Below are 24,610 nucleotides of genomic sequence, written 5' to 3'. Positions count from 1 at the left end.
AGTTTCAAGGGTGTGGTCATTGGCATCGACGTCTAGATCGTGATGATGCTTGAGGTGCAGTGCCTCTTTTCGTTTTTTTTTTCGTTGTTGGGATTATGCCTGTGTCCTTTACCTCCCTTGCTTTTCACAATTGTATTCAATTGAAAGGATTGCAGCTCTTCTTGATTTTAGGGTTCTTTACGATACTTTATGATGAAACATCTTTTCTTTTCTTTTTCTGCATATCCCTGTGTACTAGTGGTACACCTAACTCCGCGCAGCTGCGATCTTTTACAATAGAATTGAAAATGGAGCATAACAGAGAGCAAAAGTTTGAGAGAGTAAAAGCAAGACACCGATAATACATTCTTTTTTTCTTTCTCATTTTTATTTCGTGCTTGTACACTAATCTCTTTTCGATTTTCGTTTTCTCTTTTGACATTCTGGTATATATGTCTTTCCGGCCCTCCTCGATTTCAGCTACTGTCACAAGTTCATTGAATTCAAAGAAAATCGCGCAATTCTCTTCCAGTCACTCAGAAATGTACGGCTGTATCATTGCACTTTCAACGTTTTGCGAATTGCGTGGCACTATATGACGTGACAGGCAACAAAGTGAACGGCACGGCTGGTTCTAGTTAGATAAGCAAGTAGAAAGTTACCTTCTGCCTTGATTATGCGAACCTGTATGCAGCTTGATTATGTACAGGGTGGTATTTCATTGCTTAGACTTTTGCAACAAGAAAAACTGAGAGAAACAGCGATGATATCTTGCACACGTGGTACTTGGTTCTTGGTCCTACATTTTTTGGGCAAAACGCGAGTTGTCTAACGTATCTTCAAACGAACACTTATTTTGAAACAGATATCGGTAAAACAACAGCTTTATTTTAGGATGATAAATGGGGAGTATCATCGCGAGGGGCGATACTCTACCCCATTAATGGTGGTGATGTGCGGAACGAAGAAATCGCTAAAGCTTGCTATGGAAATGAGCCGAAACAAAATCCCCAAACCTCTTGAGCACAAAAAGAGCGACGCTTATTCCACGTCAAAGGACCACGTGGTTTCGAGCAATGAGGCTCATCGCAGTACAGGCTGTTCAGATAGATCGGCCCCGTTTCTGGTCCATATAAGCTACCGACAGCCAAGGCCTTGTCGTTTCGGCACTCGAGAACTGCGTATACTTCTAATTTCGAGTCATTTGCACAGAAGACACTTGTCTTGTTCTTTTTTTCCTCATATTCTTATGTGTTTACTGAGGGCTTTTGAGTGGAATAATAGTCCAACATTCTGGGTGTTACGACAGGTTCATTCACGAGTTGTATTTAAGTACTAACTGAGACAACCATTTCATAAAGTGTTGTAGCTTACGTAAAGAGTGAAGCCGTGAAGGTAGTGAAAAGTACCTACCTGTCGTTGTTACCAGCAGTGAGTGTTATGTTGTTGAACATAGTGGTATGTATGGCCTTAGGCTGGTCACACCACCAGCTTTATTAAGATAAATATTACAGGATAAAGGAGTTAAAAGTAGACTTCAAATTTTTCGATTATTATTGGGACGATAATGGCAGCAGGGGCAGCAGTGCTTGTGAAATATGGCAATTTTATCGCTAGATTTAGAGACACAATTGTTGACACAAGCCATGTAACATGTTGTATGCCCCTGCCATTCTTTTTTATTTGATACTCACAGACTGGCTTCGATGTTCCACAGTCGGCGTTGATGTCCTTAAAGAACTGGTCAAGAAGAAACGTTTCATCGCATCCTGGTCTTGCGAGTATTTCCGGAACACAAGTCCTGCTGTATTCGATCACACTGGAAGAGATAAGACGTATACCAGAATCTCCGAAGTTTCAGGGACATTCTGACGCCATCTCGTAACATCCCTTGATTGAGTCACGCAGAATAAGCAGCACAGTGAACTGCGCAGGAGAGATGGAACAGTTTTTCCCGGCACTCGAATCGGCAACCTACGTCGAACGTAAATCGAGATAATTCGGAAACAGTCAATTTGCGTGAGATATAGCATGCCGCCCTTGCTGGCCGACTTTTTCTGACAAAATAATACATACTCCCCTCCCCACCGTTTATATAAATTCGACAGAGCGGCTCCAGATTGCTGCCAAGTCGAGGTGAACTGGACCCAACACTGCTTACATGAAGTCGCTCAAATGAGAGCCGGTCGCAGTGAATGCGTTTTCCAGTTTCTCTTTCTGGACCCGCTTGTGCTGGCCTGCACTGACCGTATGGCTGTCTCGGACGCAGTGACAGGATGGACTCGGTCGCACAGTTCGCTCGATCAGAATTCGGCCCGAGCGCATTTACATGCACTTCGGTGATCGCGTCGAGCGAGTCAACCCACCCCCGCTGTCGAGTTGACGCTGCTCGACTCTGCGTGGCTTCAGCTCGACTCAACATCGTTTACATGAGCGAATTGAACTCGACGCCTCAATCCGCTTATATGAAGTTGCCACTAATCTGTATGCCACCAATATTGAGGAGAAGCAAGCACATGGAGCTGCAAGGAGAAAGAGCAAGGAGAAGGAACAGTCTATGAGCTCAGCCTGCAGTATCATTAATCTTGGCCTTTCTGCAAATTGGCATGCAATCACCGAGTACGTTAGCACTCTCGCTAGTCAGCTAGTACGACCCCTTGCCAGAGCGACACCGCAAGTTCAGATGTCCTGAGCATATCAAGGAATAGTATACATTGCACAGACCACAGGCTCACTCTCTTCCCCGTTGGAAATTCCTACTTGACTCCATATGGTGAGTGAGAACGAGAACTCAGTAGAATTCTACTGAGTTCTCGTTCTCACTCACCTGTTTACATATTTGTGTTTCATGAAAAGTGTGTCAGCATGCGCACATATATGGAATATCCGCTCTCCCGAAATGGAAAACATTTCGTGAGATGTGACGGCGTGCAAGTTTTCTTTACTTCTTTAAAAGATACAAGCTAGAGAGTTCAGTGCATCGTATGCTATCGTTTTTATGTACAAAAGGGATATCGTCAGTGGTACTGCGCCAGCGGAAAAGATGAGAGCTTCGCGCACTGAGAAGAACCAACACGCTGCCCGTTACGTCCGCAAGGCAGATAGCATGCATCAACTGTCTAATTAACTGTCTAGCTAACTGTCATCTCTATTTCCGCAAGTAGCGGCGACGAAAAAAATGAATAAGGAAGGGGAGCAAAGGGAACATTCATAGGAGAATCGTCGTCAGCTCTACTCTGACCCGAGTTTTTATTCACTGAAGCAGTGCAGAGTGCTACGGATTACCTGTGCGGGTTCACAAACCAGTTTCCAGGTGTGTGCCAACGAAACAACGACAGCGATCCTTATCAGTTTCTATTGGCATGTCTCGGGTACACGCATCAAAAACCAGCAAACGCTGCATAGGCAGCGCGAGCTCACTTCCGCAATCGCCATAGTACAACAATGGACACCCCTGTTACCGCAAGTAGTAATGACTGGACACAGACTGCCGCCAACACACAACTTGGTCTAAACACGATTTAATTAGCAATGGACCATTTTCGACAACACGTATGCGCATGTCCAGCCCTTGAGTCCGCCATCTTTGAGCGGAAAACATCGCCATGGACCCACCTGCGGGCGACTGTCATGTTCATTGTGGGGAGATAATCGGTTTCAAGGTTACGCGGACGTTTGAGGTCTGGTAATGAGTACAATGTGCTTTCACTCTTTCCGCATTTTTCTTCCAATCTTCTATTGCTACTTTCCCACGCAACGTACGTGCCAGTTCGTAAAGCGTCCCCATTATTGAGGGGAAAGACACGACGTTCGACATTCCACCGCCAGGGGCGACGCGACTATGGAAAAGGTCCATTAGAGTTAAATGGGAGCCCCCACATTAATCAGCACCCTACAAAGAGTCATCACATTAATTGGGGAGCATCTAACTCGTGTCCAGACCAGCTGTGCGTTGGAGGCAACCTGTGTCCGTAAAAAAAAAAAAATAGATACAAATAGAGTGGAGAGAAACAATTTCTTCGAAAATCAACGATGTCGCGGCGAAGAAACCGCTCCGGAACACACGAGTGACCCGCGACCACCATGTTGCTTGTTGACGGCTGGTAGTTGCAAAGATTGACGACAATTGGCTACCTAGTTGCAAGGCATCGCACCAGATGGAGCCACCATCATAGCTCTATGCGAGAAAGACAGAAAACAAGATACTAGCGGCAGGTAAAATTGCAACACTGCTGAACAAGTCTAGGCATGCCAGAGCGCGTGGGAAAGGTCAAACCGCTACTGCTAAACAGCACGGAGAAAACAGTACACATCTGGGAAAGGGCTTAGGGGCGACCGGTTAGGCCTAACTTCAGCGTCACCGCACAACGCTATGAAATTCAACAGGTAACACAAGACGACAACCACGAAATGCTAGGCTCACAACACTAAATGTGCGTCAACAGGCTTGGTACACTACGGGTCACTGCTAAACAACTCTAAGCATGCGTGTGCGGGGAATAAGGCCTATCCGTTACAGCAAACATGTGAGAAAAGGCTTAACACAAGCGCGGTAACATCGGGCACGGCAAATCAGTCACCTTTTCCCCCGCGGCGACGGTGCGTCCGATCCCGACGACAGTCAAGGATCAACTGGCTCAACGCAGGGACGGCGGAGTGACTGACCGCACATTCTCACTTCACGAGAGCCAGCGCGCAAGTGAGTGGAGCGCCTCGCCGCGGCCGCTACACATGCACGTGCTCCTAGCGCCCTCAGCGCTGGTGGCATCCAGCGGTCATCTCCTCGCGGGCGCTCCCCGTTTCGGTTTCGCTCACTTCTACTTCCACAATACGACGTACAATAAATCGCAATACGACTTTGTCTTACCCGTAGATGTGAAGCCCGTCGAATTGGACCCTCGGCTCGCACAGGCGCTCGACGCTTCGCTGGGATCACGCGAAGCAAGTTGTGCGGTGAGGCCTCCCGAATTGGGCGAACGCGAAGCCACCTCCATCTTATTGGAGCACGCCGCACCCGTCGCTTTTGGCGACGTCACTTTGAATTTGCAAACCATGGTCCTACGTAACACACTGAACAAGTATTTCCAGACGCACAAGCGGTCATAGTGAATCTAGTTCTGATCATCATTCAAATAGAAATACCAATAATAGAAATCCTTCACGGTGACTCCCCGACTGTGTGCCAGCATGCACACAAATGTTTGTGTGTACTAATTGGCTGTTCTTCCGAGAAACTCCCGAAAAACGTGAGATGCTACACCATGAAGGCATTGTTTTATTATTATTTAAAAAATTACGATGGTTTTGCGATTAACATCGTTAATTATTTAAAGTCTCTTCGCGTCCTCTATTCTGAGCACAGTAAATTTTCTGAAAGTGAGAAGTTGTGATTCATTTCATTCGATCCCACAATGAGCGTTTCGGATGACGCGTGCCCATGAGCCAACCTGTTTCCAGGCACGTGGCACGACATCGATTCTCCACATTATCTCAGACACAATCGCCCAAAACACAAACAGGCAACGCAGCGTTGATAACGCCAGATTGATTGGGCACTGTTTGGCACACCACAGCGAACACCCCTCCGACTGGAATGGAAATGTCGAAATGCTGCCTCCCTTTATTTCTGCTAAAGGCCGCCAGGGTGGCTCCCCTCTTGCTCCGCCGGTCAAAGCGGACTTCCAGTTAACTCTGCTTCGAGCTGTACATCTGCCTCCCGGCTATTTTGCTACACCCTAAGCACTCCTGCATGCGATTAACCAGCGCGTAGGCGAACGCGGGCGCTTCAGCTTCGACGGAACCGAACAGAATTCTAAAATTCAGCTTTCCGAGGGCACCACCACCTTAAGACTTTCCGCGTACATGGCCGTGCTTTTGTGCTTCGAATCGCGCACCGTGTTCACGGGGGAGGAGGATGCCACAAGCTCCGTCGAGGTACTACTGGAACCCACGTACGTGGGGAGCGGGAAAAGAACGATATTAGAGATGCTACCCTTTTATTACGAGAAAGACAAGAACGTCGTCGCCTACACGTCAGATAACATCCAGTATTTTAACCTGTCTCAATTCGAAATTCCCTCAGTGACGATTGTTCTCGCGGACGAAACGGGAAGACGTTTACCGCTGCGGTCCAAGGGTAGAACCAATTTAACGTTGAATTTCAAATATGTACCGTAATTCCCCCAAAATAATTCTCGTGTACACGGGACCCCTTTTCCAACGAGGGGGCGGTGTGTTGAGCAACACATCTAAGTTTATCGTTCCCATCTGGCAACAAATAAAAGCGATCGCCAAGAAAAGGTTGAAGCGCTTGGCGCGGAATTTGGCCGACGGCGAAGGAATATCACGCGCAGTAAAAAAGACGGCCATAGCAACGGGGAGAGACGTGCTGTACTTCATGGAGGGCTCTGGAAACAACAAAGGAAAGAAACGTCGCAAAAGACAACAAAGGGCGCCGACACACGACGCCCCTGCAGATATCTTTGGTTTGCCGTGAGGGTCACACATCCGCTGTGCGCTCCGGCCATCATGACGTCAACGAAAGACAAAAAACAGTCGCAACGATCGCCGCTGTGCTGACGAGTGACGTGATGATATTCGAGCGTGGAAGATACTTCGTACCAACTCTTTTATCCGGTCAATGGGGTAAATAATACAGTGATCGAATTTTCTATTCAAAATTTTCAAAGGGCACACTTGGATCTCTACGGCAGCTTCGTGTCTTTGACCGCGCACATTGTTCGCGAGGACGGGGAAGAAATGGACGAGAAAGATGTCATTTTCCCAATAAAGCATCTGTTGAGCGGCATGTTTAAGACGGTCACCGTTTATGCGAACAATAAGCTAGTCAGTTCCAACGAGTTGTATGCCTACAGGAGTATTTTGGACGTCGTGCTTCATTCCACATCCCTGGCTCAAGAGATCGTGCACGCGGCTGGACTCTTTGTCGAGGACGACGAGCATTGAGAAAACGATTACGACGTCTGGCCTCGCGGTCCGAAACAATGTTACAAAGCGACAAACCGACCTGTTTGAACAGCCGCGCCTGATGGTGCCTGCCGTTTTCCTGTTAAACAACGAGGAATTTCAACTCATATCGGCCCCCAACGACAAGAAAACGTACAATTATGAGGTGGACATTAAAGAAATGACGTTACACTTGAACAAGGTGACGCTGGTACATTTCCTGTTTTTCGAATACGAGCGGCAGCTTCAGACCACGCCAGCAGTCTTCGTGTTACGCGGATTGGAAACCAAAGCGCGGAGTTTGAGTGCCGGGAGCTTGGGCGCTCACTTTGAAAACGTGTATCCCGAAAGGGTGCCTTCCAAATTATGCGTCGACCTACTCGCCACGTCCAACTTTCTCGGCGACATCCAATCGAACCCCTACAAATTCCGCCATTACGACCTGTCTCATTCGATGCTCTCCGTGGACAGCCAGCAAGTGCGAGCCGAGTACGACTTTAAAGGTCAGCTATGCCGATATCCCAAATAGTCGGAACGGTTGTGATATTCTGAAAGCCCACATCCAGCTCTCCCCAAAATGCACTTTCATTCTCCCAATTCGGTACAGTACCATGTAAAAAAAATAGATAATTCATTCCGAAACACAAGGGCGCAGCCATTTTTATGACGTAGATGCACCCGAACGGGCATTCTGACGTGTAGGCGCCTTCGTACTTGTCAGTGGATTCCAGCTACAGCTTTTCGTGGCTTCACATATCTGTGCTTGAAGATGGCAGACAGCCGGGTTCCTCGATAAGTAAACAGTGCAGCAGCTGCGAACTCATTCGTGAACCAAGCTCTGTGCGATGTTGTCACTGGAATTCGTCGTTTGTGTTTTGTGAGCACGTACAATTTGTATCAAGTCGCGTCTGCGTTATCCCGGCCCTTTACATCACTTGCCCATTATAGGGTCAATTATCTTAGGAAATTGACTGACGTTTCAACAGCCGTTTTAGCAAGAAAATGCCAATAGCATTTTATTTTTGCATGAAACAATCGTGTTAAGTGTTTGAGAAACTGCAAACTGCTATGGGAGAAGTTTTACGTACGATTTACCGTCGACGATGTTATGGAACGACGAGCGACGTAAAACGAAATACAAATCACATTTTAAACTTTTTGTAGGATTCTGTGCATTTTCCAGAAGCTTTCTTTGAATCACACACTCCCATGTCGTGCTGCGTCGTGTGGCACGCTACAAACTACTGCATTTCTTGTGTAACATCTGGATATTGTTTGTAATAAGCATGCACCGTAGCACAAAAACATGGGCATAGCATAGACCCTAGAAATCAAATCAGTGGGTGCACCTTATCCCTCTGTAGAGTGCTGTTTCAACTCACAACTCAGCCCATGGGGTGTAAAAGTGTTAGAGCTAATTTATGTGACTTGCCGTCCTGGGTGACATCATTGGCCAGCCTCGGAATTAATACTGTACTCATGAATTATTGCACAAATCACTTTGTATTTAATATTTATCATGTAGGACATGATAAGCAATATGTAAGTTGCAACCCTGTCTGCAGCATTATCGACTGCCTCTTGGCTTTACAGTTAGAGATACATTACCAAACCATTCGCAGAGGGCAGTCTTATAGGGCCCATGTAACTTACCTTCATGGAAGTTATGCGTTAGCATATCCACTGCACATGAAGCACAATTATATATGCTTGGACATCTATCATCTATCTAATCCTCTGAACCATATGCGTGGATGCATACGAAATTATTTTTATGCCCATGCTATACCTTCCTAGTCCTACATGTGGACATGAATAACAGTGAATATATGTGAAGTGGCAAAAAAGAATGCTAGGCTCTACCATCATTGTGCCCTTTCAACTTTTCCACATTTATGTCTGGTGAACAGTGAATATCTCACTCGAAAAGACGGTATTTGTGTAATGTTGGGCAAGCAAATAAATATCTTTATTTACATTTTCCATCAATCAACAATGTTGGGCCCTGCTGCAAATATAAATGTCAACAAGGAAAGTACTTACAAATTATTCCTATGTATTCAAATGCAGATATGACAATTCTTTTTTTGTACCTCAGCACAGTACAGTTTCAAAATTAACACACTGCACAGCATCAGCAATCTTAAAATATTTCAGGAGGGGAATCACATAAGGTTCCAATAATAGGCTCTGCAATCAAAGTGCTAAAAGACGAAGTAGCAAGAAAAATCTGAATAATCGGTTGGCATTGTGATGTGTACTACTATGTACAGTGGAACATGTTGAATGAACATCTGAATGGAACATGTTACCTCACTGCATTGCCTCCATGTGAGCACTAGGACAGGGAGCTTTCCAGGTTGCTGTTTTTGTGTTTTTTGATTCCCCCCTTTTTTTGCAATAGCAAACATGGCCATAGTGAAACACAAGCAGCCAAGGACCGGATGAGACAGCTACAATGTGACTGCTAGCTCTCAAATGATATATTTATTAGCAGACTCTGGAATATACACATATATGTTGCTAAACAAATGACAATTTAACCAACAGAATAACAGACAAGAAAAAGGGGTTATATATCTTCCCCCTCTTCTCATTCTATTTCACAGGCAGCCCTAGTATGATTCTGAGTGTGCCCGTGCGTCCCTTTTGAGATAACGTATCTCGGACAGAAGCAAATCCAACCACGGACTGCTTGCACATGCAACTGTCTTGGATTTCTCTAACCACTTGTTGTTTAAACGCAGCCTTGATCTCTGTGTTCTAGAAATTTAGGCAGCATCCAGAGTCCCTGCAATGTGTTGCCAAGTTTTCCGAGGGCATCAAAAGTCTGTCCTTGGCTGCCTGTGTTTCGCTATGGCTCTCAGATACAAACTACCCCATTTCAACACAGTAGGAAACACAGATTTGTAAATAGCATCTGTTGATTGCACTGTACATACCCCCATATAAAGGATCATGGTGGATACTACATCTAGTGCAATAATGTCAGGAACACAAGAAAGCTAGATTTGAAACCGCTCTCATGTCGTAGTAGTAGTATTTGTGTGAAGCTACGCAATTCCTGTCCTGCAAATAATTTAAACCATACGTTTTACCTGCCAGCGTGATGATCCCCTGAAAAGCAATTCTCACTTGGCTGGAACTACCGGTCCTGAAACCTATCCCTGACATGTGTAGAATCAGGGAGGAAGACCAAGGGCAGCGGTGGAAAAGACAAACACACACGACCTATGTTCTCACTGTGTAACAGCTGCTCTAGCTACTAAAATGAACATGTTCCAAATTAATATAACATGGCTTGACACAATACGCCAGCGAAAGCTAAGAAATAAAATTAGTAGTAAAATGTACAATATATAAACACTTGCCACAACATGACAGTTTCCTTGCTGCATTCATGTGATGCCATTCATCCCACTTAAAGGAAGTACTGAACTATATGATAGCATTACACGCTCGTATGACAGAACTTGAACAAGATTACATAGCACAAGATAAAAGTAGAGGGAACATAATGTGCAGATTTCGATTCACGCATAATGGCCGCAGCAGTAATGCATGGAGGCTACTGCTAAGTTGTGTTGAGAAACACTACTTTCTGTTTGTCATGTCTAAATGAAACGTACCTGACCTGATCCAAAATAACTGTTCTGAGAACACACAAAGAGAAAAACAGAACACACACCGCAACATTCACAGATAGGTAAATGAGCTGTGGCGAGCTCCACCTTGGGACAAAGTCAACAAGTAATTCACGAAAAGTCAATGAGTGACTGAAATATAACATCCCTGACTGGTAGCAGGACGGTCCACGTTCAATTCCTGGTGCTAGCACTGACTGGCTTTTTCATGAATTATTTGTTGAAGTTTCCATGTGCTTGAGAACATGAACCATTCATCAACCACGGTATCCTCTTGAGGTGATGAGGGTTTGTCATACCAAAGACATCCCTTTCTTGGATGTGTCCTTACAGTTGCTCACCACTGCAGACAAAAAAAACAAAAATTATTTAATGACAAGAAATGGATAGTCATGTTTACTTTATAATGGTTGTGCACAACAGAAAGAAGACTTTCGCACAGAAGGCTGTACTTCTTCAGGTCTAACATCAAGTTACAAAATTCCAGAATATAAAGACATGTTGTAAGGCAGAAAGCAAGTAGAGCGAGGGTTGGTACAAATATACAAATAGCAACACAAACATAGTATAATAAAATGAAAGAGGGTATGACGCCATCAGTTTCAAACAGACAAGGAATGAGTTGTGTAGCACAATACATTGATGAACACGGTGGCCAGATAAGTATTTGGAACAAAAGGCGTTCACGGGCGAGACATTCAGGGAAGCAGTGCTACAGTGTCTTGTCAACTCATGCCTTGCTGGCTTGAAACTGATGGAGTTGTACCCCTTTTATTTTATAATATATGTTTGTATATTTATTTTTATGTCTCTACCAACCCTCGCTCTCTACCTTACAACATGTTTTATATATTCTGGGATTTTGTAACTTCACGTTAGACATTAACAAGAGCAGCCTTCTGCACGAAAATCTCGTCTCATTTAGATGCTCTCAACAGTCTTCTTTCTGTAGTGAATCTGTATCGCAGGATACCTGCACAGTGCTGTTCTATGTACTGTGACCTTGCAGTAAGATTATGGACTTTGCATAAAAAGACTATACAAAGCACTGCTCAGCACTGCCTATCGAACAGCATGTATGCAGTATGCACACAGTATTTGTGCAGTGGACCCACTAAAAATGTAAAAAATGTGTCATTGCCCACAGTAATGCACCAAGTTCAACACAAGTATTGTAGAATCCAGGTATTTTAGCTTACATGCAAATTCAGAACCACTATTCAGTATGAAGTTGTGACAAATAAATAGTTCCCATTTTTCCTAGCTCTCAGAACAGAGACAGTGAATTAATGAGAGTAGACAATGTTAACATGAATTCTGGGCTATTCTCCAATCAAACATTCACAGATAGTGAAAGCACCTTCCTGAATGGACGCTGATGACAGTGAAAATTCTAAACAGTTATCAGCTTCTGCGTGTCAGAAAGGACTGTATGTCCAACAGTAATCCAGCTAACAGTAACAAAAATGTACAAAAGGCAAATTAACTGAACTAATGTAACATACCTTTTATATCAGACAGTGAAGCCTGTATCACCCCATCCACAGGAACCAGTGTCCAGACAGCAAAAGTGCTTGAACTGGGAGATAGCAGCTAATCGGAATGGCGACCTTTGTTTTCCACCCTGAAAGCACAGGTTGTAACGTTGAGGGCAGATTTAAGAGTGGTGTAAAGATGCCTGCATGAGAGCGCCCATGAAAAATGGAACATAGGTGAATACTCAAATTATAACATTGCATTGTCATACCTGTTGGTGGCAGCTAGACTGCAACTAACGTGTCAGCAATTTCTCCGTGCACCATATGCAAGCCAAATCCTGCTTCATTTCCACCTTCAGCGTGCACCTGTGGTAATTGACAAGTTAATCGTGGCTACATTAGAGTAAGTGCAGTAGGACAGCTGCACAATCGATTCATGAAGCTTGCTATTTTTATATCTGAACCTCGACTTACCTTTCCGCTCTCGTTTTTTGTCTTGATCCTCCGTGGCACGTTCAAAATTTGTGTGTCGGGCATCTCAGACTTTCATCAGAAGATTTCGTGCCGAGATTCCAAATTGCCTCTGGAGTCGCGCGTAGCCTATGATAACATTCGTGGACGAAATCGTTGGAGCGGAACTTAGTAGGCACCGCTGTCAGCCAAGAGCTTCGTACTGCTTGGTCGTTTGGCAGCTTATGCTTGTCTTCTTCAACTTGGACGTGGACAAGTGTTCTTCTCCTTCACATTTGAACGAGTGGCGAAAAGGAAACGTTCGCCTGCAATTACGCTTCGCTAAAGTCCTTCCAAACGCGGTCACCGTCCTCTTGATTTCCGAATGTCCCAAGCTCATGTGCATCGACAAGGACCATACGGTCACCTTCGCATAGAGAAGATTACGAGAGCCACATCTTGGAACTCGTGTCCCTGAACCCCCTCACTTCCTCCATGCTGACAGGCATTTGCGCTTCCGACGAAGCCTTCGTTCTACGCAAGCCCAGCTATTTAATCATCAATGCGGAAGAGCGAAGAAAACGCGGCCAGCAGTGGGTGCTCTACCTGAAAAACTACGACGGGTCTGCCGTGTTTTTCGACAGTAAAGGACTTTCCCCCATCGAAGCAAACCTTCGAAGGACTTTACTAGTGGATGAGTATAACGACAAGTGTATTCAATCGCCTTACTGCGGGCTTTTTTGTATCTACGTAGCCACGCGCATGTCGAAACGCTACAGCTTGAAAAATTGTGAATTCATGTTTTCCTGTAACCTCGAAGAGAATGATGAAACACGAAAACGTCTCCTCGTAAGCGAACCCGATTCGTAAAATGTTCTGTTTATTTTTTTCACGACATACACAAGACACTTGCGAGACAATCTTCCAACGTGCTGACCCGACGCTCGTCGCTGGTCACCGTGACGTTGAAGGATGTGTGGAGAAGCTAGTAGCGATGGATGATAAGTCGGTTGAAACCCGCGTTGATGATACACGGGTTAATTGCCACTCCTCGTTTATACTTTTCCAACAGCTCGAACTTGTAATCACGAAACGCTACGCTAAGGGTATCATCTTGAGAATCGAGCGAAAATCATCCTCGCAGCCATCGCCGTGAATATAAACGCGTAATCGCAGCAAGTCCCGATACATTCGCGTTTGCACGAAGGTTTCAAACCTCTGAGTTGATGTCATGACTGAGATGGAATGAGAGTATATGCAACCTTTTTTATTTATGATGAGAGGTTATACATGAATTAGCCTCCAGCTTTGGTTTTGTAGCCGGGAAGAAAGCCGAAATACGGACGAAGGCTCGAGTCCAGCCAATGGCTGGGGTTTCTCGACCAGTGTCCACCACAACGACAGGTGCTCAGCTGATCGCCGATCCGCAAATAGAAGGTCTTCGGAGGGGGCTTGAAGGTTAGGACCAGAGGTAGATCACCCGTCAGTAGCCATTCGTAATCTGCACGAAAGGAGCATGAGACACGCACGTTTTTATTCTAAACACACACACGTACAGTCTTCTACAGTCACAGAGGGACACTGATGGTCCATCTTCTCCATCTTCCTTCAATAGTCGAAGTCCTTCGCAACGTACGTCGAATGGTTCACGTCCAACAGCATACGTCCAACACCAGAGAAACGGGCGAATCAATCGGTCCTTCCAATGCTTTTGCTCTAAAAAATGTGACTGGTTATAGAACGCATTAAAAATAATGAGGAAGCGTACCTTTAGACCACAATCCACAGCAGTTGGTGGAGAAGCAGCGAGCGCTGCAAATCTCCCAAAATATGTGAGGTGGGAAAAAACCGACTTCACGCGCAGCAAAAGTGTTGTAAACTGCAAACAAAACTCTTCAAACATTTCGACGACGATGATCACGGTATGGGTATTACTTACGAGGATCTACCAAGCTGAGCATGATGTCGAGAATGACGATCGAACGATCGCTTCGCCATTTATAGTAAAGCTTTTCCTCTCACTCTCTATGACGTCCTTGAACGTGTTTGGACATGTTTGGACGTGTTTGAACATGTTTTGACGTGTTTAGACACGAACCGTGCGATACAAAAACGTCATGCAGCACGAATTAGTCTAGTGGTTAGTGTATCACGGCCAGTGCGGAAGGTTCTTGCGTTCGAATCCCACTCTGGGCCTTCTTGTCGCCATATAGAAATCGAAGTCGGCCCAGAACGCACCAGAGTGTTCGCTAGATATTAGTGTAACGTTTTATTCAACAACAGTGGGATCATTGTTATATATGCAACAACGTAACAAAAAAGGTGCGAAAGACTGAAGGTGGGGTGGGCAAAGTACAGACGACAGCGTCCCAATGCGAGGAGGTGGAGAGCGGTGTAGCGACTATAAAAGGTGCTCTGGTTCAACGACGATTGATCGAGAGCCCATAAGGGGCATCCATCCACGACGTGAGCTGTTTCGTGGAGCAAAATGTAAGTTGGCCGGCTCTGCCGCGTCAGTGTATTCTATATATGGTATTGTTTTTAAGGAACCAATATCCGCTGTCACCGCATGACGCTGAACACACAGGGTTTCATCCCAACCTCTCTCATCATCAACCACAAGCGTTCCTCAACTGAAGGGAAAAAAGTGAGCATTGCTTCGTGAGGGGGAATCGCGTACTGATTTTCTTTGACCGCAGTGCCACGCTGCCTCGTATGTCAGTACGACCCCATCGATGCCATGCTCGTGGCTGCAGAAAGAGAGCACGGAGCTAGAATAGAGAATATCAGTAACAGTCCAGTCGTCCTTTCAGGCGACGACGACGACAACAGAGTCAGTAGTCCACCTTTCGTAATACCTGAAACGGACGACGACGAAACTCTAGATGGGCATGACAATGCAGACGAATTGCTCATGGAGGAAGGGGATCAGCCGTATGCAGGTTTCATTCCTCTGTCTGGTAGGGCTAGAGATGAATCACCAGATGCAAGCCCAGAATTTCGAAACGAAGCAGAGCCTGTGCAGTGTCGTAGAATCGTTGAATTACGAGAACAGGTCGTAGAATCATCCCTCCGTCACGGAGAGACAATTTCTTTCTTTCTTTGTCACAGATGAGGCATTCGAAGGAACGGCGACTAGGTACACGCTTCCCTGTTCCCCGCAGGACGACAACGTCGGCGATTTGCGACTCTATCTACCGAGCATAGCTCCAGTAATCACGCGCGTACTGGAAGCGTATCCCATGCCTTTCAAATTTTGTGTGTGCTCGAAAGCGCTCATGGTTAAGGGCGGAGGACGGGTTGACTTCTCATGTCCTTCACGTGAACCTTCACATGAGAGTCGTTCATAACCACCAAGAAATCGAAGGCGCGATAAATGCTGCCATCGCGGAGTCCCTGCAATGTGTAGAAAACTATACGAGAGAAGGGTCTGGTTTCACCTCGAATGACGTCCAATGTGTCGACTTAAAACTAACGCGTTTGAGACTGAAGCGGATTGGGTGCACGATCGAGCTTCCAGAAATGTTGAAAAAAAAAACAAGGACTCTCACAAACTTCAAACCACCACCGAATCACGAAAACGAGTGTTTCAAGTCTAGCGTGCTGGCACTCTTGCATCCGTTGAGGAACAAACCAAACCATTATGCCAGATACCGCAAATACATGAATCCGGAGACGCGTGTAACGTACTGGCTACCCTGCTTCCCAGTCACTTACAAAGACTTTACCCTGTGGGAGAAAAAAAACAAAATCTCCATGTACTACCGGACGGGTTCCCCACACGCTCCATTAAGATAAAGTCCATCTGCTCCAGCTTAGCTGACTATTTTTATTGCGAGAAATGCACATCCGGTTATGGGACGAGAGAAGCATTGCAGCAGCACAAACGTCTGTATCGAGACGTAAACGAAGTGATTCTCGAAATGCCAAAAGTGGGGAAAAGCATCTCCTTCACAAAGATACAGTACATGCATCCCTAACCCTATTTTGCAGTATTAGACACGGGGAGCGTTTTGGAAAAGGATGCACTCGTTAAGGACGCCGTGAGTGTGCACAGGATGAGCTCGTACAGCATCGTTGTAGTGAGAAGTTGCGATGGAAAAATACTAGGCCTAGATGGCTATTTGCGACCCAACGCGGCAGAAAAATGGTTGCTCGCGCTCGAGGGATTTAGCGATCAAATCGATAGGTTGAACCGCTGTCCCTCGCCGTTGGTCATGAGTATGGAAGACCACTTTCGACACGCGAGCGCAACGCACTTCGAATTTTGGGGAATCGAATTTAACCGACATACACGGAAGGTGTCGCATCATGACCACACCCGCTTCGTAGAGCCCGGTTCTTCGACGCTGTGTGATACGTGTAACCTTACGTGTCGGAACACCAAAGAACTTGTCGTGTGCGTGCACAACCTGCAGTACGCTTTGAGCTCCCTTCTCCGCCACATGCACGTTCTAAATCTGGGTGAACCGTGGATCTTAGCTTCGAGCTCGGAAAAGATAAGAGGATTCAACATGGGCGATCTTTATTTCCGTGATACCACGCAGTTTTTCAACCTGTCCTTGTCGAACCTGGTGGAAACCCTCCTCGCCAGCGGCGGCGAGAGCGCGTTTCATTGCACCCGTCAAATTCACCAGGATCAACGTGGCTCCAACCAAAGTTAGCTCGAAAGAGGGGTCCCAACGTTTCAGAGCCGAATTGGCTCCTTCAGGGGTGACGAAAGCCAACGCACACAGGACGACATCTGCCCTTCGACTCTTACCATCCCACGAGTCACAGAGCGGTGGTTGTCTCATTCCTTATGTCAAGGGCCAAGAACATCTGCTCGACCGAAGAAAGCAGAAAGAGGGAGGAAAGAGTTATCATGTCTGACTTACGAAGAAATGGCACCACCAAGAATTTTATTAGAAAAATCTCACGTCGCCAGTATTGCAAGCCAAATGACCGTTCCTGTACGGCTGATGCTCCTACGCATCAGTCAAAACATATCGCCATCCTGTACATGAAAGGCACGAGCGAAGCGTTAGCACGTGTGCTAGCCAAGGAGGGGATCTGCGTGGGCCACAAACCCGTGTCAACGCTCGGACAGCTAATGCTACGGCCAAAAGACAGCCTGCCTAAAGAGAAGACACAAGGTGTAATCTACAAAATTCCTTGCGCCCAGTGCCCCGCATCGTACATTGGGGAAACAAAGAACTTCCCCCAAAGATTACAGCAACACAAGAACGATCTTCGCAAGTGTGACCTAGAATGCAGCGCGCTCGCTGAGCACTGCCAGATTAGAGGTCACGTCATTGATTTTGACAATGCACAGCTTCTTGACTGTGAAAGTGACCTCACGAGAAGGCTCCTCGTTGAGTCATGGCACACACAGTCAACACACAGAAACCTAAACCGGTCCCTGGTGACTTTACCCAGCATATATGTCAACGCACTTCGTCACGTGACCACCAAAACAATAACCAGCCGGGTATAAAGCCTGCTGCACACTAGCCTTTTCGTCACCCCTGAAGAAGGAGCCGATGCCGCTCCGAAACGTCCAGACCCCCCTTTCGAGCTAACTTTGGTTGGAGCCACGTTGATCCTGTTGAGTTTCTACCTAACCAGGCACACCTGTGTCAAACATGTTCACGTTCTACCCTTCAAATGTATGGTGACCGTTTCAGGTGCCTCCTCAGGAAGGCCATCTACCCGTACACCTTCGTCGACAGTTTCGAAGCGTACAATTTGCCCGCACTACCGCCAAAGGAAGCTTTCAAAAGTGACCTGAACGACCAAGAGATCACGGACGAGGACTATCAGTACGCCCTCGAGATTTTCGAATTGTTCGAATGTAAGAACCTCGGCGGTTACACGCGTCTCTATGTCACGCTCGACGCCTGTCAGCTCTGCGATGTCGTACTGTATTTCAGAAAAATTGCGCTAGAGACGGACGGGATGGATATACTACGTGCCATGTCCCTCGCCAGTTACGCGTGGAGCAGCGCTCTGAAACTCACCGAAATCAAACTCAAGCTCATGAGCGATCGCGAGATGTACGAAACGATCGAGAAGTGAATCAGGGAAGGCATTTGTAACAGCTTCCACAGATACTGTCGGGCTAATCACGAGGGGTGTGACGATTACGATCCCCAGGAAGAAAATACTTTTATCCAGTACCTCGACATGAACAGTTTGTACCCGTACGCGATGGCTTTCCATCTCCCGACAGGTGGTTTTGAGTCGGTCGATCCTTCGAGGTGGAACGAGATAGATTTTCTCAACATTCCTCACGATTCGGAAGTGGGTTACGTCTATGTGGTAGACTTGTCATATCCCGAAGAACTGCATGCGCTCACCAGGGATTTCCCCCTAGTCGCGAACACAGGTGCGTGGATGAGAACGAACTGTCCCCCTACCAGCAGCACTTGAAACACGCGTTGGCGCTAAACGCCCCTCCCACAAAGAAACTCTTGCTGACGTGCTGCGACAAGGAACGCTACGTCGTTCATTATGCATTGCTCTCACTGTACGTGAGGCTGGGCATGAAAATAAAACGTGTTCACAGCATCCTCTCGTTCCGCCAAGACAACTTTTTGCGAACCTTCGTGCAGAGAAACGTCGCGTTGAGGAATGCAGAGACCACAAAATTCGAGCGACTTCTGTACAAAACCCGAACAGTACGTTCGGTACGTCGATACAAAATATGAGACGCATGAAAAGGTACGCTATAGCCTACGACAAAGACAGCGCATTCCGAAAAGCTAGCTCCGTTGACAGTCAGCATTTTCACATTCTGAGTGACAAGTGCATCTTGTACAAGCAGAAACCGAGTCGCATCAAATGGACGCACCCCCTTTACGCAATGTACAGAGGCATGCGAGGCACCCCCCCCCCCCCCCCCGATGTGTACTGTTTTCTCCGTGCTGTTTAGCAGTAGCAGTTAGACCTTTTCCACGCGCTCTGGCATGCCCAGACTTTTGAGCAGTGTTGCAATTGTGCCTGCCGCTAGTATCTCGTTCTCTGTCTTTCTCGCATAGAGCTATGATGGTGGCTCCATCTGGTGTGATGCCTTGTAACTAGGTGGCCAATTGTCGTCGATCTGTGCAGCTACCGGCCGTCAACAAGCAACATGGTGGTCGCTGGTCACTCAGGTGTTCCGGAGCGGTTTCTTCACCACGATATCATCAGTTTTAAAATAAATTGTTTCTTTCCACTCTATTTCTATCTACTTTTTTTTCTTTTTTATGGACACAGGTTCCCGCCAACACACAGCTGGTCTGGACACGAGTTAGATATTCCCCCATTATTGTGATGACTCCGTGGAGGGTGCTGATTAATGTGGGGGTCAAAATTAACTCTAATTGCTAATTAAATCATATTTAGACCAAGTTGTGTGTTGCCGGCAGTCTGTGTCCAGTCATTACTACTACCGCACCTCCCCACCTGGATCCGCCGCTGTCGAGTGGCAAGCGTGGGTCCGCACAGCTCGAGTGACAGCCCTGATTTTATTCTCTCGCACTTTTCTGAGTCACCCACCCATTCAAATACGAGGAGAGAGGAATGTAATGCAACTCATGGGAAATAGCGGAGGCAAATTTCCTCTAGCAGTGAGTGGAGAAGCGTGAGGACAGCCTTGATCCATATTTTATATCACAATCTGTTGTGGCCGTTCGAAACACATATGAGAAATAGCTTACCAACAATGGAGTTTGGATGCAGTTTGATCGTTTTGATAATTGTTGTAGCAGGTACTCTTTGCACTGTCTAATAATCCTTGTGGGCAAACGGTACCTGAAAGTGAAATATAGGGTTTTCTTTCTTTGATGTTTTCGGCACCTCGAAACTGCGCAATCTATGTGGAATGGTTTAACAACAGAGGAATAGCAATGCGCAGTATTGAAATGTAGCCGAATTAGAAATAACTAGTTTATTTATCTATTTACTAATTGTGTGCCTCTAAGGGCCTTGTAACACAGACAATGGTACAGCAAACCAACAAGGAAATCAATAGCACGGGAATACAGTAGTACAACAGTGACATATATTAGCAGCACTACAATTGAAAAAAAAAGGAATGGAGAACAGTTTTATATATAGTATGATTTACAACTGTGACTTATGGGTGAAGGTAAACGATTCGATAGTCTAATGGCACATGGAAAGGAGTTTCTATAGAAAAATGTACAGTTCAAATTTGTGAGCGGCAACAACAGCAGTGTCAGTAAATTCATTTCTGCCTATACCGCATGGTCCAGTACCGAGCAAAACCTAAACGAATGGTCTGATTATTTTACTGGCCACACATTGGGCTCTCAGAACGAGAAAGTTTCTCTAGGTTCCTAAATTGCATGTTGCTTTCAGGTAGGTAGGTAACCGTGGAGTTAAAGCAGTGTGTTCAAGACGTAATTTAATGTATGACCACCCCATAGACTTCAGCACTGAAGATTGACATGATACTTGGTAAGTGATGTGATCCAAGACATGTCTCAGTTACCATCGCACGTGTCACTCGTTGTGTTCTTGAACCATCTGTGTAACATGCTAACGGTTCGCTGAATCACTGACTTAACGGCGGAAACTTCTGCTATAGCAGAATGTGAGCATCGTGCTTAAAGTATTTTGACATATTAAATCAGGTCCCCCAAGGTCGCCATTTTCCCATGTATTTGTTCCTATCCCGATGCGTGCAATGCCGGACGCCGCCCTTAGATACCCCATTGTTACCAGACGTTGGCTTGCGTTTGATTGTAGCGCGCTAAAGATCCAGTTGAAGCACAATCCAAGCCAGGCCAAGTCACCAAAGGAGAAATGGACGACTGCGCCTGCGGCGCCTGGTACGACAGGTGATGCACGCAGCCGTGCACTAGATCCTTCCGATCGCTCAACACGTTTAAAAACGGGACCACAAAATGAAACACGACACAGAAAGTCGTTATACGCGTCTTATATGGACATATAAAGACTAGATTCATTCGCAGAAACAACAAAAACATTTTGCCGCTAAACTTAGCGCGCTGAAGTGGTCCGGAACGGCAACAGTGGGGTATCTAGTGGCAGCCTTCTTCGTTGCACGCTTTTCCGAGGTGAGTTTGGGGGACCTGTATTAAATGACATGCCATATCTAACACTGACATCACGTCCACTGGATCAATTCTATTTCTCTGGAGAATTCCGGTTATAATGCAGAGAACTCCACACGTGCTCACCCAACACACTGGAACCAAGGTATATCTAAACTGGTAGCGAAAACTAGCGAAAATACCAAATCAGACCCATCGGCAAGGTCACCAGCAAGAGGCGCGAGCGATCCTGGGTGTTGACAGTAGAGGTACGGTTGTAAACAGAAAAACTTTGCAACATAGGCGTCGCTTGTGTGTGTACTGATAGGTTATTCATAATTTGAATGTAGGAAAAACTTTGTTGCCCCGCTCGTGCACATATACGAGATCATCTACCACTCAGTACATTTCCGTATCCTGCTCCTTTGCGGGTGGAACACATTTTCAAGATAGGGCACGTTCAGATCTAACCCTGGGAACGAGGCTTAGACAGAAGTGAGCAAGATCTCGAACAACTGCGGGGGGGATACCCCCAAACTCCCCCCCCCCCTCCCGCGCGTGTAATATGTACTCACCTAACCGAACCTAACCTCACTAAGAAATTTGCAAATTACAGCGTAATTCATTACTAGCGTACGTGCGACTTCCGGTTGGCCTCGTTCTTAGGGTCAAGATGGCGGCTTGCCTTATCTTGAATATGTGTGATTTCCCTCCTTTGCTCATGTGCCACAGTTGGGGGTGGTTATCCGTGCGTCTCTGTATCCCTACCGTGTGTAATATGTAGTTCGTTGTAATATGGAGTCACTCTTTGGGTCAAACAGGAAGCGACGTTCACATCTCCGTGCTGTAGACCAAGATTAACACGTGTGAACAGGTGAATACAATGCATCTCCTGTTGCTGGGCCCGCAAAAAAAAAAGATTTCATCATGGGACGACCGGCCATGATAGTGTGAGTGTTAGCAGGAACCAACTGTGCACCAACGATGTCGTGTTTTGTTGCAATGGACCTATAACCGCCACTCATTGAATAAATGCAAATGTCTAATCACTAGGTGTACGTATAGCTCTGAGTGAGAAATGGGCCTTATGTGAGCCTTCCTAATTTCTGCATGGTCATCACGATCCCTTTCTGTTTGGAGTTGTCAAAATCTGTGATAACCGTATGTATTTGGAATTGATATGATTCATTAAACCTGATATGCTTTATTTTTCTGTGTTCTCGTCTGGTATTGTTGACTGGGTGCGGAAAAGGGAATACAGAGCAAGCGAAGTGGGCCAATGTAAACGTGCATGGCTAATTATGTACTAATTATTATTCATACTAGTGACGTCATCTCTGACGTCATTTATTTACAATGTGTACAAGGTGTATGTAGTCCGCGCAACGGATGGATGGCGCTGACCGTCTCAATCATGGCGTCATTCTGAAGACACAGGGGCCTATGGGAGTTGCGCTACCTGTTTAAATATACCTTGCTGGAACTCTCTTCTATAGTCCAGCAAGGAGTCCTATTGATTATCCCATCGGTTTTAGGTGCAGGGATTGAAACACCACAAGGTGAACGTGTTGCATCTAAACAATCTTCATTGAACAGGTTTCATTGACGGAGGTAGTGTATTTGTTGGGGATTCAGGCATGTTATTTTAATGCAAAAGAGACTGCAGGATACCTATCTAAGATATCATTTATATCAAGATTCGTCAAGAGCCCTCGACGATTGCACTGAAGGATCGACATAGTGCAGCAAAAACGAATGGAAGTGTGCAATACGCGTGTGCTTTATAGACGAGAGTGTGCTGCTCAGAGACAATCTTATTTCTTTCGCGGGCATTATTGGCTGTATCGGAGGTTTTTTTTCGGGTAACAATGAGTTCCTTAGCTGATATTATCAAGGGGTGAGTCGCTTCCCGATAGATTATAGTTGGGCTTTCTTTTTGACTGGATGCTCTTGTTTGTGAATGGGCATTGCGAGCTCGCATTTCATCGCACCCCATCGAGCTCACGTCCACGGATGGTTATGACTAGTGATGTCACGAACTTTTTGCGAACCCGCGGTCCGACTGCGAACCTGGTGGTTCGCAAGGTTCGACGAACCTTCGAATTTCTTGTCAGTTTCGCAAAGGTTCGCAAAAGTTCGCAGCTGAATTTAGCTGATTTTTTTCGTGGGGCCTTGGATGACAGGTAAGCGACGAAAGTCGTCCCCAGAGCAGAGCCCACTCCTGTTCTGGATTCGTGGTAAACGTAGTTTGTACATTTACGATTTAACTGCTAACAGTTTGGCGGCGTAGCCCTTGCGTGCTTTGTTTTTCTTACCGACTGTCTGTTTACTCTGCGAAGGTGTATGTAGGAATGTTAGGTGGTACCGTGGTAGGCGCAGGTAAGTTTCTGTTGCTAGAAAAGTACAAATCGAAGGAAAGCTAACTGATTTATCGAACATACCTTACAGGAGGACATATTGTCTGATGTGATTAAGCCTAATTAAGCCTTGAGTGGCGTACGTTAGACTGTTTATGTTTCCGGGCAGGTCACGCCAGCGCATGCGCAGTGAAGTCGAACTTTTGTGAACTTTCGCGAATTTTTCCGAGAAAAGTTCGAAAGTATCGAACTTTTGCAAACTCGAACCTTGCCAGGTTCGTGACATCACTAGTTATGACGAAAGTGGCGTCTGTGAGGAGGACGCCACTGAAGGGGTTGGTGGAACTAGACCGAGGGAGCACATGGTGGGCTAGTAAACGTCTAAATGACGTCTAAAAAAAGAGATAAGGAATGTCTATAGAATGTCTAGGCAATTAGACCAAATGTCTAGTATCCGTCCACTAGACGTCAAATAACACGTCTAACGTTACGCCACCTAGCCATCTAGCCCTAGACATCCGATGTCTATGTACCTAGCCGTGATTTAGACATTCTTTTGACCTGGATGTCTGGAACAGGGTCAGACACTTAACCATGTATTAGACATGAAGTCTACAGCTAGACCAATTTTATCCCTCCATTCAGGCGACAGGTCTAGGGTTATACATTTCCTGTACCTTACTTTAGCCACCTTT

At 46.0% G+C, this 24,610-nt stretch overlaps 1 protein-coding gene across 1 annotated transcript in view; it reads right to left on the bottom strand.

The window, feature by feature from the left end:
- Positions 1–24,610, bottom strand: part of LOC135373802 (uncharacterized) — a 121,451-nt gene that overhangs the window by 77,184 nt on the left and 19,657 nt on the right. Inside the window, exons 4-5 of the mRNA XM_064606869.1 lie at positions 20,197–20,290; positions 1,674–1,798 (exon numbers count right to left, since the gene is read on the bottom strand). Of these exons, the coding sequence (XP_064462939.1) occupies positions 1,674–1,798; positions 20,197–20,290 (219 nt within the window). The remainder of the gene's footprint in view (positions 1–1,673; positions 1,799–20,196; positions 20,291–24,610) is intronic.

This window comes from Ornithodoros turicata, unplaced genomic scaffold (genome assembly GCF_037126465.1).
Source record: "Ornithodoros turicata isolate Travis unplaced genomic scaffold, ASM3712646v1 Chromosome32, whole genome shotgun sequence".
Classification (NCBI taxonomy): Eukaryota; Metazoa; Arthropoda; class Arachnida; order Ixodida; family Argasidae; genus Ornithodoros; species Ornithodoros turicata.
The sequence above is the reverse complement of the archived record's forward strand: the minus strand, read 5'-3'. Positions and strand labels throughout refer to the sequence as shown.